At 36.6% G+C, this 19,650-nt stretch overlaps 1 protein-coding gene across 4 annotated transcripts in view; it reads right to left on the bottom strand.

Annotated features, from left to right (window-relative positions):
• The window catches only part of DPYD (dihydropyrimidine dehydrogenase), a 371,706-nt gene that overhangs the window by 316,624 nt on the left and 35,432 nt on the right, over positions 1-19,650 (bottom strand). For all 4 annotated transcript variants that reach the window (XR_012652042.1, XM_075038929.1, XM_075038930.1 and 1 more), the window contains exon 3: positions 7,092-7,174. Coding sequence is in view for 3 of the 4 variants with exons in the window: in XM_075038929.1 (XP_074895030.1) it covers positions 7,092-7,174 (83 nt within the window). In the remaining variant the exon portion in view is untranslated. The remainder of the gene's footprint in view (positions 1-7,091; positions 7,175-19,650) is intronic.

Genomic DNA, 19,650 nt, shown 5'->3' with positions numbered 1-19,650 from the left:
TCTAAAGTGCAGAAGATAAAAATTATCACTAGTTTCACAAGATCTTCACTGTAAGTTATACCTGTGACTTAAAACAATAGACTTGCCATATATCAGAACCTCCTTTTTTTAATTGCAAAATGAAACATGAAGTATTTTAATTCTCCACATAAATGATACAGAAAGACAATGCAAGTTCTAATAACTATCACAAAAATAATTACATTAATGTCACAGGTTCCTATACATGCTTGGTGTTACAGCTCTGCACAGCGTCTGCCTGAAGACAGAAATTATGCCATCGTGGCAAGATCTAAGCAATGCATCCCAGGCACTGCTAGGCCTCCAGAGGGTAGCTAGTGAGTGACTCAGGAGTTAATTAGCCAACAAAGAGCAAGGTAAAATTGCATGAACACAGAACCTTGTTAATGCCGCTAAACAGCTTCTAGCACCTAAGCAGCTTGTTCAGTCGTAGCTATCCTCATACAGGGCTGCCTTGCACTGTGAAGATATATGGCCAATGTTTGCTCAATGCAAGTGAAGTTGACAATCCATTTGATCTGTAATGTACACAAAGGATGACAGTAAAGTTCTGGTTTCAAAATGGCACCCAAAACTAAATTCATTTCTATTAGCCACATAGGTCTTTACTATGGAAGTACTACCAAAAGTTCTCAAGTGCTTTAATATTCTGCATGTATTCCTATGCAACACCAAATGTAACTAGCAACACTAGGATTCTGCAGCATCTGCTTATTTCCATATGCTATTAATAATATGGTAAATTTATAAAATTGTCAAGAAACATATCTAGAGAAGAAATTCTAAGGGGAGCATGATCTATTCCCCAAATTCCACAGTTTTGTGTGTTGTTTTGTTTTCAGTCTGAGAACATCTCTGTAGGTAATTTTTTTTTTAAGGAATATCTCTAAGCCAAATGTAGTCTAAACAAAGGTCTAAATGAATATGCCTATATATCAAAGTGGTTTACCTAATTATTATGTCCTCTGGTGTGTGGGGGGTGTTCGATTGTTGTTAGTGAGATACATCAGAGGAACATGTGCTAGTCACCCAAGAAGGCATAGTGTTGTTGCACTTTGGAAGCAGCACATTTTTGTTAAATACATATAAAGCAATCACTTGCTTCTCTCTTAAAAACATGCCCCAAGCAGCATTCAAATGATTGCACTGGAGAGAAAAGTAAAGATAGAAGGTGGAAGAGAAATTTGAACTTACTCCCTCAGTCCCAAATAAGCACACTAATCACAAGGCTAGTGGCTACTTTGAATCACTGGAATTCACTCCAAAGGATTCCACCTCCCCAGAACATGAAGGATTTCTTTGAATAGATGATCTTTGAGACCTGGATCAGGAACCCAGAAGCAATTATCTTTACTCCTCCTCATTCACCTTCCCTTTCAACTTACCTGAGATTGGTCCTATCTCTCAGAACAGCTTAAGAACAATACAGGAAAGCGGGCATACTTTTAACATGACATTTTTCATTATTCTCATTTTCCTTGTATGTCATGCCTGCATTTCTCTAACTCTCCAGCTCCATGATGTGGTTTTTTAAAGTGGGAAAATCAAGTTTCCTGACTCAGAACCGGAATATGAACCTGTATTTGCCACATCTCAGGCCACAGCCCTAACAAGTTGGTTACTAGATATTTTGTAGTTTGTGCTTGCAAACTTGTTTTGTTCACATGTTTTTAAATCCCTAACTTTTACTCTGCAAACTAATGAACACTTGTGAAATCATGGAACTTCTTACAGTGCAATTTTCTTGGGTTTTGCCCAGCCATAGAAACTATTTGTCAAATACATCTGAGAGTCTAGACCATATTAAAAGAAGCTTGATTATTACAAAGCCCAGCTTATACAGTTGTCAAGACAACAGTGAATATCATCATTAACAGAAACTGTTTCTATCAAACTGGAAATCACAGTTGAAGCCTCACACCCATGTTCACATTATCCAAAACCATATGCAAATATGTGAATGGAAAACAAAATTCCAAATGAACTTTGGTTCCTTTTTATACTGATCCAGACAAGCAAACTTTCTCTCTCCTTTCCCACTTTGAAGTAGGAAGAAATATGTTTAAATCTTCCTTTATTAACAAGAAACCTATACAAAAATACTCAGCTTTAATTTTCACTTGCAAAGCTTTCACACATACTAATTCAATGTTCACAAGATAGACCATACACATATTCACCTACAAGTAGGACCCACACATGTATTTAACATCTCACCAGTCTCACTGACTACTCACTGCCGTAAACCACTGCCATAAGCCAACTCAGTTGATAAGTAAACAATTGCAACACCAGATTCAGAAGATGTTAAACATTATGACTTCATTTGTCTGACACCAGATTCGTGAAATGTACACTAGACATAGGCCTAAAGCATACTACTAGTACAGTGTTCAAAAGCAATCTATCATCTACTGCAGTGGCTGATACTCCAAAGGGTTGGGCTGCCATTCAGAGGGATCTCAACAGGCTGGAGGAATGGGCCTACAGCAACCTCGTGAAGTTAGGAGGAAAAAAAAAAAAGGGGGGGGGGGGGGGAAGAAAGAGACAAGTGAAGTCCTGCCCCTGGGGAGGAACAACAGGCTGGGGCCAACAAGCTGGAAAGCAGCTTTGCAGAAAAGGCCCTGGGGGTCCTGGGGGACAAGCTGAACATGAGCCAGTCCTTGCAGCAAAGGCCAGCGGCATCCTGGGCTGTGTTAGGTAGAGCATCACCAGCAGGTCGAGGGAGGAGATCCTTCTCCAGTGCCCAGCACTGGTGAGACACACCTGCAGCACTGTGTCCTGTGCAGGGCTCCCCAGAACAAAAGAGACACGGACATACCCAAGCAAGTCCAGCAAAGGGCCCCTGAGGTAATCAAGGGACTGGAGCATCTGTCACACGAGGAGAGGCTGAGAGAGCTAGCGACATTTAGCCTCGAGCAGAGAAGGCTCAGGGGGGATCTTATCAATATGTATAAATACCCGATGGGAGGAATGAAGACAACAGAGCCAGACTCTTCTTAGTGGTGCCCAGTGAAAGGGCAAGAAACAACAGGCACAAGCTGAAATACAAGGAATTCCAGTAAAAAAAAAAAAAAAGCTGGGGGGTAAACCTGGCTGGACACAGCCCTGAGCAACCTGCTCTACTTGACCCTGCTCTGACCAGGAAAGCTGGTCTAGGTCAGTGATCTCCAGACTGGAGTGTGCACAAGACAACCCACCTGGATGTGGGAAGAAAATATTTTTAGTACCATTAATAAATATTTTTTTTTATTTCATCTTTCTCTCATCCTTTTTTAATTTCTGTTCTTGTGTGCGTTTAATAATACACATAATATACTAGTACAATGGTACATGTATATAATTTATAAAGAAATGAACATATACATATGGGGAGTGTATGCTCAAAAGCATTTTGCTGGTCCACAATCAACAAAGTCTGGAGACCACTGGTCTAGACCATCTCCAACAGTTCTTTCTAACTTCAGTGAGTCTGTGATTCTCTCTCTTGATAACAACAACGGATGCCTGTACACAAAGTAAGTGAACGGATTCAGTGGAAAAAAGAAATTTTCTTCCTGCCAGCTGATGTCTGTTACTTTCTGAAATTTGTCCTTCACCTTGTTAAACCCAGTAACTCCCTAAACCTTGTCTTCTTCTAAATTGATATTAATAATTGCAGTTTTTATTTCTTCTACACCTCTACTAAAAGTTACTTTATAGTTTGGAGGGAGTTTCGTTGTGGTTTTTTGGTTTTAAGGCTCCTCAAGGCTTCTTTACCCTACTTTCCCAGAGGAATGATTACTGCAGCAGTCCACATTCCAGTTTTGCCACCTATGAAAAGACTACCAGGGTCAGCATACAGTTAGCTATGCCACTTCCTCCTCCTCAAATACTTATCTCCTCGTAGCAGCCAAACCAGTCTAAAAGCTCCTTTAAATTTCTAGATGAAACTTTACTGAGGATCAGGATCCAGATTTTTTTTACAGTGATTATATATTAAGAACAAATTGAACCCTGTTCAACAAAAGCTTAATGATCTTACTTATACATCGTGACATTATAGGTATACATCCATGCTATTTTTCTGCCAAGTTACTACATAAAATACCCAGTTAAATTATCGTATACATATTCAAGGTATGTAAAGCAATACTCCATCCATTTATAAACCCCAATTCAAAAAACTAATGTATTTTTATTGTTTACTTAAGCTTTGCAGTTGCATTAAAATATACTAATAAATAAACCATTTTGAGTACATTAATAAAATAAGCAAAACATTAACTGAATTGAATGCTTTATGATTTTACATGCAATCATAAGTAAACCAAATTTTTACGATACCACTCTTTATACACTGAGTAATGGCAAACTACTATCAGCTCATTATCTCATTCAAGGTCTAAAATAATACATAAAGTAGAACTAGAGAAAGTTCATACGCTCTATGATCATTTCAAAACCCTTCAGAAAATTTATTTTGCATACATCTATTTACATAAACAAGAAAGATGATTTTCATGTAATCCTTAATTTGAACACCATTCAGTTTCTGAAGGCTGGAAAAAGAACAAGACCCTTCTTGGATATTAGTGTTTGTTTATGCAGAGCACAGTGATATTCATAGACTGAAAATGTATTGAAACCCCTATTAAATTGACCATTTTTCTCAAAGAGAAAGTTAAAATAGAAGGTCTCATTCCAAACAGGAGCACTGGGGAAAAATGTTCATTGTATCTCCCATCTGGCAGACCAGTAGTACCACTCTGGGAAATCAGAGAGGATTTGGGCAGACTGCCCACTCAACTTAAGGCTCATCTGAAATCCACATATATCTGCTTAGCTATCCAACTAGGATTTTGTTGTTGTTTTTTTTCATGCCCACATGATTTTAGTGCCTTTGTGCAATGTGCATCCCTCTCTACATGCTTCCCTTACCAGAAGGAGGCAGGTATCTCACAATACTTGAGGCTAGCAAATCTGTGTCCTCCCACACCTGGTCCGATGTCCACTATAGTTATGGGAAAGCAAAGTGAACTTTAATCTGTCAAAATGTACCACCTGAATTACATATGCTATAGATAATCTTGGGATCCAAATAGAAAAACGCAGCCACCAAGGATATGGGGTGACTATGCAAGCAGTTGAAAGAACTCTACAGCCTAAAATAACAAGTGGGTTTTTACACACATTTAGAAAAATATGTACACCTACATGCATATACCTCTCTAAATTAACATTTTGCAGCTTTTATGCGTTACTCAAGTACATTATAAAAACATACTACAGTCTTAATTTAGTAAGTCAGGTATTTTCTTTACTTCCATAAAAACAACTAAGAAAAAAATCAACCATATAATATTGACTGCAATTAAGAGAATTCCAGCACTGCACAGTATCTGTCACACTTCACAATCAATAACTATTTCTCAGAATGGCTTGTACACTAGCAGAAATAGCCAGGATACAAATTTATGAGATAGTAAAGTGCTTTTTATTGTATGCACAGCATAGAATCATAAGAATCTTCTACACAGTCCTTGTAACAGAAACATGACCTTTGAAATGCCAAAGCTCCCTTCCCTAGCTAATGTTTACCACCAAAGAGCTATCAGCTCCCAAGTTTTTGAAAGATTAACTCTGCTGAGTCATGTATCACAAACACTTCAAACCTACCCATGGAACGTTGTTACAGGCGAGCAGCAACTTGAAATCCAATTTGTTGAAAATACTAAAATTAGCTTCATATGCCAAAAGTTCCCCAAATCTTTATTTTAAATAACTTTCCATTTACTGGCACTACACGAAGGATTTAGATACACAGATGACCGATCACATAGGGAGAAAAGTATGTGTATGTATGAAGCCGAACAAGCAGAAAGCAAGAAATCACAATTAGAAAGGTGAATGCCATTATTTTTACAGTTACTAGAAACACTAGTATTTGAAATATTCAGAAAGGAAAGAATATAATTTGGAGGTAATAAGAAAGGCTTCAAAAGAGGCAGGTTGCATGTCAAGTCAGAATACTTTTACTAACACTTATTCATAGCAGTGTACATAAGATGAGCATCATGAACATAGAGTCACACAAATAAAGTCATTCAAACACATCCATAAATTTAAAGGGATTATGAATACAATCAAAGCAAATGGGTGTAATTATTTTTTCAAGAAGATTCTCAATATTTTTTGTTTGGTTTTTTTTTTTTACTTTTTACTGTGCTAGTGCAAGTCTAAGTAGTTACTCTGATATCAGGCAAGTGAAATGAAGCACTATGTTTGCATCATTACATTTTACTATCCAACTTTCAAAACCTTTAAAAGTACAGGTTACTATAATTTTCTGATCCACAGATAATACTATAATTAACATCTTCCTGATTATTCAGTGAGTTACTTTAGAAAATTTGTCTTTGGTTCCACCATCTTTCAGCATAGTAATCATTCCCTTTTCCAGATACTATAGCTGACAAGTTTCTTTGGAGTCCTGTACCCAGCTACTTCACAGTGCACGTAAGGATGACAGAAGATTCATGTACTGACAAATTTTAACCTCCTCTAATAAGCATTAAGTCCAATGATATGAGGATATTAAGCAAACTATACATCTCTACAATACATGAAGGACCCGACAGATTTTAATGTTCCATTCGCAAAACCAAAATCATACAAATCTGGTGATAAAATTCAGAGTACACAGGAACTTCATACATAAAAATCAAATCCAATTTAAAAGCAAACACAGGTTTGTTCAAACAGCATTGTACAATTGCTTTAACACTTACAGAATTTAGATGAACAATATTTTCATTCACTAACAGTTTAGTATAAATATAAAGCAAGGCACCCCTTAAGCATTTTAAATAACAAATTAAACATTTACGTTTTTTACTGTGCAGTCAGGCTTAACATTTATGCAGCTTGAAAACCAAAGTACAGCCTCAAGGGAAGCCTCTCCACTGACAAATTAATACCTTAGAGAATAGAGCTGAATGGTGGCAATGAACTCATTTGTTCCCCCAATAATGAAGAATGACTCTTTCTTTACCACATCTGTGACTGTTGCTATGGTGACCCAGACTTACCTCATTGCTTCTCGAAGTGCTCCTCGCTCACTAAGAGTCGTGTGCTTGATGTCATCAAAATTATTTTCTAGTTTCTCACAGTTCTGCAACAAACGGACAAACCCATGTAAGGCTCTTAAACAGTATATTGTACATGTATTAACATTATTCAACATCATGCAAACAAAACTGATTTATATTATGTAACCTCAAATTATGCATTCTGATTTAATTACACAGGAGTCATTAAAAAGACACTGAGAACTCAGAAACAAAGTAAACATGAATCTTATTATATGGTTGTCATGGAAATAATCTTACAAACGTTCCATATCAAAATGTATAGAATTTTTACTTTTTTCTTCTTTGAAAAAAAATTTAATTTTTCCTTTATCAGTATGCAAGGCTACAAAGCTACTGTACACACACAGACAAGAATAGAAACCTAAACATGCATTTTAGAATTATAATAAAAGTTATAAATTCTGTCCCAATGAAACAGGCAGTGTTGTTGGAACAAACCAATCATATTTAGTTCATATTTAATTTTTAAAACATAACAGAAACTGAAAAGATTAATTGCTTATAGACACCTCAACCACTTCAAGCTTTTTCCAGAGTAGAGCTCACCATTATTTCTCAAAGTAATATGAAGCCAATAATTTTGTGACAATAAGCAAAATAAAACTTTGCTGTATTCTGTTAATTATTATTAAATGTGTGACTGGTTCCATTACTCCAGAGTGCTGATCCTTTTCTTCTGCTCCCATGAAGGCGGTAAAATTGACTCGGAAGATGCTAGGGAGTACAGAACTTTGTATCTGTGCAAAGTCAGTGTGAAATACCAGCAAACAAGAATTCCCTGATCATCTGCATCATCCATAGGATTTTTATATTCTCCTGAGGCTTCATCAATACAGGAGGCTTTTAGGTGACCTCTGTTCTCTGCAGCACCTTTCTCCAATATCAAAACTCACCTCTGGGAGGCATAATTTTGCCATATGGGTGTAAAAGAAAGACAAGTTGCAAGCATAACAGTTAGTATTGCTAACAACCTTGAAGGTAGGATTGTCAGGCTTTTTATGCAGTAGCTTTAAAGAAAATATGTGCACTATTATTTGGTCATATTGCTTTCACAGTTTTTAATATCTGAATTAATTTTCAAGTCCACATCTTAAAGATAGTTATAATAAATACAATAAAAGTTACCTATTGTTATTTCTTTTGTGCATTGATTCTTTATTTTTATAATTACATTCAATTTGAGGCTACAACAGCATTACTGTAAAGGAAATAATTAGATATTTGTAAATGACCTAACAAGATACTTTAGCTTGTTCAATTAGCATTTAAACTATCATTATTTTTAAATAAGATTATAGACTTTTTAATACAAAGTTTTAATGCTTTAACAATACATTTCTGAGCAGGAGAAATGAACAAAGCTACATTCAGAACTTCTGCAATCTTTTCTCTCCCTTAAAAAAATTCTACATGCCTTAAGTATGAGTAGTAAATCTTATCCCATAGCTAATCAGATATTATTTATTTGTTGATATTACAATCAGTTGTCCTTTGTATGGCAAAATCCTACTCAAAACCTCAAAGGGATTACACAAGAAAGACAAGGAAGCTCTACAATGAAGTATACCATTATTTAGATCAGCCTACATGGACCTTCAGCTCCAAGCACACACAGGCAGGTCAGTCATTTAAAATACACAAAGAAATCCAAATCAACAATAGTAATAAAGAATTCCTGATTCATCAGTGCTAAACTGAAAGTATCTGTGTAAGCAAAATCAAACTTCCTATCCTCCAGGAAAACAGACCAAAGGAAACACCATTTGGAATATTGCTCCAAGTGCCAAAAGAGGAAAGCCCATGCTTTAACAATCTTGTGCCACCAGCATCTAAGCACAGGTTCAGAACATCTGAGCATCACACAGTTCACTTCTCTTGACCTTGTGGTATAAAGCACATAGAAACAACAGAGGATCCAAAGCACACAAAATTTTTATCAAACAGAATTAAATCTTCTCTATATCATACAAGCTAAAATAGCTGATGCTCTCCACATGGACAATGCTGAAAAGAGTAAGTTCAGCTGGTATTTCTTCTTTGTCTATATAGACCATACTTTGTTAACCAGCTGAAGGGCAACAAAGGTGGCCCATATCTAAAGAAAATGCTGTGTTCACGTAGTCTTACGTGCACAAATATTCTATCTCAACTATAAACCCAATGCAAAAATGGATAACCCAGAACAAAAAATGGAACAAATTTTATAGACTCAAGTAATAGATGTACCAATTCATTTGGCAAGAAGATGAACTTATTTCTACCATTTCTGAGAACTGTTTCTGGACAGTATCTTTCTCAGCTACTTTCAGCCAAATAGCTCTCATCCAAGATACAGCAGTTGGAGAGCAAATAATTTCACCATTAGGAAAAAATGAACTAAAAACAGAGCCAGATGCAAACTCCTGAAGGAAGATGACCTCATAGTACTATGTAATCAGTTACTGCATACACACTGAACAGGAGAGTGAGCAAATATTGATCATACCCACTGCTTTCCAGTTAGAGCTGCAATCATCCAAAATAGTATGTTGCATCCTCTCAGAGAAAAGAGAACAGGTTGTCTGAAGTACCAAATATAAGCATAGCTACAGGTGTAAAGATGCCTCTTCTTCATGGGTCTGAGTATCAGCTTGCACGCTACATTTGTAGATCATCTGAAAGGTTATCAGTTCATAAGAAAGGCTACCAATATGAATGAAATTGTGAGCATGAGAATACTCTGAAGAATATGACTGGGAAATGATGAAACTTCAGTAGACCATGACCAGGGTGAGCTTTACATTCTTAAGTATTAATCAGTAACAAAAATTGAGCTCATTCTATCATTCATGCTACCAAATAAATTAATATCTATAAATATCTTGCTCAGGGCAGTATGTTTTGGCCCATAATACTTCACAGATTTAAGTATAATGAGCAATTAAACTCCCAGGTGTTTCATTTTGAGCAGCAGCTAAAGTAAAAAAAACAAAACACAAGCAATGAAAAAAATTAGTTTTGGTGGCTTACTGCCAAGTGATTTTCTGTGGGTATAGATAAAGTCTGGAAGTTTTAACTCTATGATTCAATAATTACATAGCACTCTATATGTTATTGCTGTTGGCAGATCTATAGCGCTGCATGATACTAAACTAAGTATCACCTTTCAGAAGTTCAGGAGGAAAAATAAGTACAGAGATGCAATTAGGGACATGGTCATCATAAGTCAAACTACTGCTGAATGTCAAAAAGCCACAAAAGCCTAAATACTGCTTCTTAAAGGATTCTGGCATAAATACTTTGAGGTTTTTAAATGAACTAAAAAGCAAGAGAGTAGGGAAGAGATTTTATATATAAATAAATGGCTTATTTATGACATAAGAACTTACCTAAAACTACATGACAACTAGTTAAAAAGGAAGATATAGACTGGATATCCACAAATATCTGTGGCATCACACACAGCATACTAGTGGAACATCTAATCAGAAATGAGAAAGATGAATTATGAATGTATGAGATGAAGAAGAAAGAAGATTAATGAACAAATTGAAAAGCTTTTCCTCCCATAACCACAAAAATATAACTTTTATTCCTACTGCAATATTTTATTGTTAATAAAATAAACTGCAAGCTTTGGGAGCAAGGACTATGTGCTTGTAATTCTGTATTTTCAGTTATGATAAGCGATAATATTAAAAATATCATGACATAAACTTTATAATAATATTGTAACAGTCTGAGGAAATTCAGCAACTACCAAGTCCAAAGTACTCTTACTCTTTGACACTGGTTGAAGTAACAAGCTAGCTCATATAACTGGAGAATAAAGAATCACTCTAGTTTTAAACAAAAGCCTAGGATTCTGGCAAAAGTGAAGTTGTACTTTTTAAAACAACATCTCTAAACATTCATCAGCTTAGCTTTCTTGTATATTTTTTAGTCTTGGATGGAAAAGCCCTCTTTGCTTGACTTAGTCATTTGAAAAGCAATTCTTGATTTGGCCTCTTGTGTCAAATGCAAAAATTTGCAGAAGTAGCTCAGAAACCAAAAGCAGTCTATTGCCTGGTGTCACCACTGAGAATCTCCCTAAATCACAAAAGCATTGCTGCCTCTGCTCTGCCATGACAGGCCTAAGAGTTTTGAGAAGACCATAACTCAAACTCGCCCATTCTGCAATGCAGTACTGATAAAAGAAGTGACCCCCACTTCCATCAAAATCAACCTTAAATCTTCCATCCAGTCAAACAAGAATGGGATCATACTAAGCCATATACTGCTACTTTAACTCTATCCTGAAATACTTCATATAAGACTTTCAAAAGTGTTAGTATTATGGATAATGTCTTACACACATTTTGAGATAGTTGAAAACCAAAAACTTTTGATATGACAACAGCATAAGACCTATTCTAGGGCAGCCTGCATCACTGAAGTTGAGTAGATCTCTTAACCCTAGTCGATACACTGCCAAATCAAAAGCCTTGCTTATAATACCGTCTCTCTTCCATGAAATAAGGGTTTAGGTAAATAGGATTGCTGAATTCTTGAAATTCATTGCTTCCACATGGTTTTAGGAAATTTTCTTAGAAAGCTTGAGTTTTTTCAAAACATTTGTGAAAGTAAGTCTCACATTTTTACTGTCAAATGTTCTCTGTGTATTAAACATAAGGAACATATAGCAATTGAAAGATGGAACAGCTCTCACCTGTTCAGTTCATATTTACTATTGCTGCTAATGCTAAAACAAATTCATTTTTCTCCTGTTTTCTACTTTATAATCCATGAAAAAGGTTCCTACAGAGTATGTTGTGTCTTAATTTTCTAATGCTTATGCAGTCAAATTTCAAAATGTGCATATTAAATGTATTTGTACCTAGACTTCTGAGTGCTTAAAATGAGACAGCCTGGTCCAATTTCTGAAGGATGTAGTAGCTCCCTCTGGTATTTCAGGTAGTTACCTTTAAGGAGGTAGGCTCCAGCGACAGATTGACAAAACTATTGGGGACCTACAGAATCTACTTAAGTAGCTATGTCCTGTACAGATTCAACAAGGAGCGTCTCAAATTTTGGTCCAAAAATTCCTTAAAAAGTCAAGTCCCACACATGCCACAAAGCTGACCACATTAGCTAGCTCTTTTGAAAATGTTGGCCATACTGTAGAAGTGATCTCCTTTACCAAAATTTTAACAAAAAAGCTGACTTCTTCAGGGGACTGTATAAAAAGTGTAGAATGCTTATCTCCATATTGATGATCTTATTGATATATAAAATGTTAACACCAATAATCACTTGTTATTCTGGAAATGTGAATTATTTCATCAGCAGAAAACTTTAGAAATAACTAACTTGTGTTTTATAAACCTAAAGCAACATTATAATAGTAATCTAAACTGTAATATATTGCTGCAAGGATAATTATTAAGGGAAAACACAGCTGACATTTTCTGATTTATGCACACAATCAGAGATGGAGTCCAAGGACTGTGACATAATTATCTTCATGCTAACAATTTTTGTAAATCTCTTGACAGAATTTTAGCTAATTTTAAAATGCCTTCTGAAGATTAGCACTTAAAACTGTTGGGGAAAATAGCACAATTTATTAGCAAGGGTATAATTGTAAACCTTCCAAATACTCATTGTGAATATCATTTAGACAGTAACTCCTGCTTTAGCAGCTGGTATATAAGACTCCAGTTTATGGAATCTTGAAACAACAGAGAGAGTAGAATCTAATTAAACAGGATTACATGCCAAAGAAAAATTATTAAAAACAGACTAATAGACAATTGTTATGAATTTGGAATAGCACGTCTACTTCTTTTGATGCAAACTTATATAACACTGTGCTTTATTCTGATGAAACCTAAATATTCTTAGCAGACTTCTCTCTTGATTTGGAACAGGCTGCCTTTCTACACTGAAACAACACAGAAAGCTAAATGGTTCCACTGATCTCTCACAGACTTAAGCACCCATCTGCTATAGGGTAAAATGACTTACATATATTGCATTTATTCTCATGTTGGTGCTACGATTCATTAAAGTTATTCAGTAGCCAATAGCTGTATTCCATACAAGAAGCCCCCTTAAACCATCTTCATATTGAGAAACTAAACAAAGCCGATGCCATTTGCCAAGGGTTTTATCTAAGAGCATTCTTAAAAACTAAACAAGTAAAAGGATTGCTTGATCCTAACTGTAAGATATTACGATCTATGCAATATCTACCTACTAAATTCCTCCTTCCCATTCTCAAGGGGTTCTTATTCCAAACAGGGGGAAAAACAGCTTAAAACTGATACCTGACCAGCTGTTCACAAAGCAAAACTAGGTATTTTTTTAATATGTACATATTCCTAATATCTGCAGAAAGTATATTGAGCCCTCAGGTATTTACATAACATTTGACAGCATGTCATTCATAATACATGAACATTTGTTATAACAATTTTTTCATTATGTGATATAGCCACATTAGCCAGAGAGGTGCTTTGAAAAATATAGATATTCCAACAGAAAATCAGCTCTAAGTGTTAGTAATCAAATAAAAATCAATAGAAAAAAATATTAAATAGAATTGTGGGTGGTTGCAATCAATGCCTAATTAGCATAACCATGTTAATCTTTCTCAGGTTTTTTTAAGATGAATATTATTTTTAAGGCATTAAAAATAGTGCAGATGCGAACTTAAACATAAGTATCACATTTTCTCCACAAATGGAAATATATTGTTAAAACAGGAATGAGACCAGGAAACTCTGATGCATGAGATATTCTCTGAAATAGCAAGTGTGTTTTTTGTTATTAATTACCAGAAATACTGTCAATGTAACTGGGAATTCTGAAGCAGAAGCAGATAATTTTGGATTTTTAAAAGTTTTCCCAGTATAAAATATGGTACACTTAATCCTTAAAAACAGGTAATTATATAAAAGTTAATTACTTGTTAAAAATACATAACACTAGTTTGCAATTTTACTGGGATTGTGAAAGATCTTCCAATATGAGATGGCATTCTGCTAACTTCCTTTTCGTGCTGTTACACACACAAATTTCAAGTAGCAAATTTATAACAGCCTTCACGTTCACATAAGGGTATGGTATCTTGCTTGCATTCAACCTGCTGTTGTCAGAGCAGATGCAGACACCACGTGTTTTGGCAATGGATAACACATCAGATAGTAGCAATACAGGGAGGATGAGAAAAGACATCCTGAAAGGACCAAGCATGCAACACAAAGAATAGTAGACCAAAGAACTCAAAAGAAAAGAATAAAAAGCTACAAAAGATATGCAAGACAGCAGAGGCACAGCTGGAAGTAATAAAGGAGCAGAGAATGCAGGTGATGCCACTAGACAGGACATTTTATAATGCTCCTCCACTTCTGACTCAGCTTTAAAAGAGAAAACTGAGAACAAAAAGGAAGGAAAACCTTTGCCTCTCCCACTTTTTCCTCCTCTTCCTAGAACAAATGTTAAACTTGATCAGTAGATGAATGGGAGGACTTGGCAACAAGCTACCGGTCCCTCTGCATCTGAAGGGACACTTTTAAGACTGCTTCCCTCTATGGGATAGGGCTCTGTAGCAGGGAACAATACACATCATCTCTTAGAAAATGACAAGCTTTGTCTAGATACTATTTCTTTTTTAAGGTGGGTATAGTCCTGCCTTCTTCCTACTGGAGAGCCTGAGCACTACATAAGGGCCTTCACAGAAGTTTAAGATCCTACCTGGGACCCATTCTTGACAGCTGAATCCTCCAATTCTCCAGTAGTCATAGAATAAATTTACAATTTAATTATTTAAGGGCATGAAGTCCAAGTAAAGAGACACAGGCTCTACACAGAATTTCTAAATATACTACTTTCACTTGACAGTGAAAATATAACTAAGTAAAGATTAGTAAGGAAAAAAATATCCCAAATGCTGTACTTCCTCCCCTCCCAGTACTTTCCCATACCTCAACCTAGCTTGCTTTTCCCTTGGGATTCTTTACTCTGCTTAGGCAAATATTCCCCTGACTCATCGAGATTAAATAAAATGAGAGTATGTAGGTAAAGACCAGATTCATATTGAGAATTAACATTTACAGAGCTCATAACCTGGAGAAAAGGAAGAATCTTTAAAGTGCAGGTAGAACTGTACTCCTAAGGAACAGATTATGTTCTTGACCTTCAACAAAGAGCATAAGAAAAAACACGTACCCAAAAGCTCCTGCTTTTTTAGAAGCTGAATGACGAAGAATTTAAGGAATTAACCCCACATATTTGAGAGAACCAACTTACAGGATCACTCTTATTTTTCATGCACAGCTGAAGAATTATTAAATATAAGAGCTTTTTAAAAATTAAAGTTACAACAAAATGCTTAAATGTCACCCTGAAACAATGCAGTCCAGCCCTGTGTAGAGGAATAAAAGCAAATTGCATGTAGCAGGCTTGCTTCCTCAGCCCAGGATGCCGCCTCTCATCTCTTACAAGGCACATTTTATTCTCCAACAACAGTATTTTTCAGAAGTGCCACAGCAAAACATTCTCTTTCATGGTTCTGTGTTCACCATGCACTACAGCTCCCTGTAGTTGCCTCAATATTAAAAAAAATAACACAACAGGACACAATTTTCCCAACCAATTCTGCAGAAGCTAATCTGCCTAAGCTATTTCCCATGATTTTGCATAAGCTTCTTTCCCAAATAACTATAAGAACTGGCTAGGCAAGTGTGCTGTTTTAGCTGGGATAGAGTTAATTTTCTTCATAGTAGCTAGTATGGGACTACGTTTTGGATTTATGCTGGAAAAAGTATTGATAACCCAGGGATGTTTTCGTTATTGCTGAGCAGTGCTTACTCAGAGCCAAGGCCTTTTCTGCTTCTCACACTGCCCCGCCCCCCCCGCCCCCCCAGCAAGCAGGCTGGGGGTGCACAAGAAGTTGGGAGGGGACACAGCTGGGACAGCTGAGCCCAACTGACCAAAGGGATATTCCAGACCATATGACATCATGCTCAGCATATAAAGCTGGGGGAAGAAGAAGGAAGCAGGGGGACTTTTGGAGTTACTGCATTCGACTTCCTAAGTAGCTGCTATGCGTGATGGAGCCCTGCTTTCCTGGAGATGGCTGAACACCTACCTGCTGATGGGAAGTAGCTAATGAACTCCTTGTCTTGCTTTGCTTGCACATGTGGCTTTTGCTTTACTTATTAAACTGTCTTTATTTCAACCCGCTTTTACTCTTCCAATTCTCTCCCCCATCCCACGGGGGAGGAGTGAGCAGGCGGCTGTGTGGTGCTTAGTTGCCATCAGGGGTTAAACCACGACAAGATCCCATCCTCTGACTTGGTGAATTACCGAGGAAAGAGTATATGTGCTTCTGTTCTGGATTACCGTGTTCCCTGAAAATCAGCATCACAGCATAGATGACTTAGCAGTGAAACAAATTTCCTTATGTGACAGTTGAGGGTACTTACCACAGACAAGGCCAAATGTGAAATTAAGACTAGATTTTCCCAGAGGAATAACTGGAAATATTAAGTTTGCTTGAGAACCATCTACGCAAGTCAAAGGAATAAGCATTAGGAAAAAGGCTGCAGCCAGTAGAGCACAACCCTTTTATCAAGACCCTGGTACAGTTGTGTTACATGCTGGAACTCTGTATCAGATTTTCTATCACTATCATTCCTTACAAAAAACTGAAGAATGATTTGACTTAAAATAATCTGAATCTCATATGAGTGGCATATGAATGCCATATGCAAACACCACAAAATGTTACCTCAGCTTTTATGTTTTAAACTACATGTTGACTCTGAAGTAACTGTAGATGATAGCAGGACATGCCATGAGAAGACATATAACCGAGCTGACAATTCATATAGTTCTGAAAAAAACCTAGTCTGCAATTTCTCCTTTTCTTTGAGATTCAAAAGACATGTCCTTGTACTGAGATGTTCAGGAAAGCCAAGTATTTAAATACATTTTATATTAATTGCCATCAAAAATAGCTAAATCAGAGGAAAACTTGCTGTCATTTTCTTTTTTTTTTCCAAAATACTATAAAGAAAAAAAATAGTGAAAAGACTACTATATTTATACGCATTCTTTACTATGTTCATCACTGACTGGTATCTAAAACCTTATTGTAACACTATAGGGTCCACATACAGTAAGACAGTGACCTCAGATTCTGTGGACAAATGGAAGCATACAAAAAAAACCCAAAAAAACAAAACCATGAAACTGGAAAGCATGTATAAGAATGCACAAAGAACCACTAAATTGGTTCACTGGGAGCCAAAACCGTTTAATAGTCAGCACAATTAAATATCTTTCAATATCATGCATCAAGCCAAGTTAGTCAAACTGAAAGCTTCTACTCATTGCTAAGGAGGTGGAACATCAAGTCTCGAGGGGTGGGAGGGAACAACAAAGCAGGACAGTACAAACACTGTTGCTGTAAAATATTTTTTTTTTCTCTCTCAAAAAATATTCAGAAAATCAGAGGTATGGGGCTATTACAATGGTTGCAGATCCTACGAAGTAGTCACCATCTGTTGTGTCATCTATTTACAGACATACAGACATAATCAAAACTGAGTGAAAACTTCTCAAATAAGTGTAATTTTCCTTGAATAAGATACCATGCATGTTTAATAAGCTTGACAATCTCCCAATACAAATTTAAGGGAATAAACAGTATTGTTTTCTTTTCTGTAAGAAATGACATGAAGGAGAACTTTCCTATACACAGAAATTAACAGGGTTTATGCGTAGCTACATTTGTCAGCAGGGCATTCAAAAGTTCTTTTCACAGTGAACATTAGAAAGAGCATTAGGAGAAAGCTGCTGTAATGCTGTTTATTCACATGCGGCTTGAAAAAACCACCCAGGATAAATACATAGCCTCAAGTCTCAAGTCCATTTACCACCTTAGAGAGAAGAGCATCTAACAACTCAATACCGCAGTATGGCAGTATGCACTCTTCCAGTTCTGTGTCCCATTTACTGTCGTCTTTGTAAGGTTTTTACTCCTTTGGAAGCTTTCATGTCTCAGCCTAAATAGCTTTCTTCTCCCAAAACCTTCTGGCCTGCCTTCAGACAGCTCAGAGTGCTGTATTCTCCTTCTTGTCAGTGTCTTAAAAATTGCTGTGTTCAAGCTGAGGTGAGCAATACAAGCATACCCCAAAGCACTAGTTAAGCACCTTCCCAGCAATTCCCAAGCAAGCAAGGACATATGGAGCCAAGATTCACCAGAAGAGAAGTGTAATGCAAGGCTCCTTGGTATAAGCTAGACTTAGCACTCTTTGGAAGAGTCTACTTCAGGTCCCACAAACAGTGTTCAAGACATTTGGGCTAGATAGCACAGTTCCTGAGCTAATAAATTGGGTCTCTCAGCAGGGCTGGCTCTGTCACAGCATTTTCCTCACATGGCTATGCTACTCTCAAGTCTAGAAGTGGCTCCAACTATTGCAAGTGAAGGGCTTCCACTCCCTGCAACCAGAGCTTAACCTAGTACCCTTAGTATAATCAGCCACATTTTACAATAAAATGCAATTACCTAGTTTGAAAATGCTATTTTCAAACATACACACTGAATATTTTCTAAATAACACTGAAACTCTTAATTATTTTTCCTCTCTGGAAAACATATTGGACTTATTAATCAGTCCCCAGCTCCTGAGTGTCACTACTACTATTGCATATGTGCAAACAGAGCAGGGTGGCTGCAAAGAAGAAACAAAAATCATTATTCTTTTAACATAATTACGAAATTTCTCCTTTTTCTTCATGAAGCCATTTTTATCTCCGATTTTTAATGCTTATTCTTACGCAGTAGTTTCCCTGTTTCCCTTGTGTACACACTGAGCTTTCATTATTTAATTTTTCTTCAGTAGTGCCCTATCTTTCATTTTCTTTTTTTTTTCTTCATTATTTGGGTTTTTTCCTTTCCTGTTCCGTTTCCCCACACTTGCTTACTTTTTTCCCCTAGTCCTTACTAATTATTTCATGTCTCTTGGTCTGTTTCACTATGTGTCATGGCTTTTCCTTTCTTATTTTTTCATATTGCATTCCTTTATTCCACTCCTGCAGCTCCCTGATTTCTATGTGCTTCCTTAACTATTACCCAAATGGCTCCAAGCAGGACACACTCAAACTGAAGAACAAATAAATTAAAAGAAAAATACTATCTGCGGCCATGCGGTGTTGCCTAGCAACGCCCTGCACCTCTCCACAGCTTTTCTAGAGCCCTGGTGGCAACAGAGCTTTTCAGACTTATTGCTACAAATATATGCAAGTTCCTTCTCACGTTGTTTGTCCGTTTACTAGCAAATAAATGCAGAGGAAAATATAAAAGAGAAAGAAAAACTTCAGAGAAAGCACCAGCAACAGGACTGCTTTTCCAGCACAAGAAAAAGCCACATACTCTGATGCATGCTGCCCCCTTGTCTCTCATGCACTCTGTAAAACACGTGCAGCTTATATGTTACTGCTGGTCACCAATACTATTACTGTTATA

The sequence above is a fragment of the Buteo buteo genome, chromosome 10 (assembly GCF_964188355.1).
Source record: "Buteo buteo chromosome 10, bButBut1.hap1.1, whole genome shotgun sequence".
Classification (NCBI taxonomy): Eukaryota; Metazoa; Chordata; class Aves; order Accipitriformes; family Accipitridae; genus Buteo; species Buteo buteo.
Note: the sequence above shows the minus strand (reverse complement) of the source record. Positions and strands in the feature narration are given on the sequence as shown.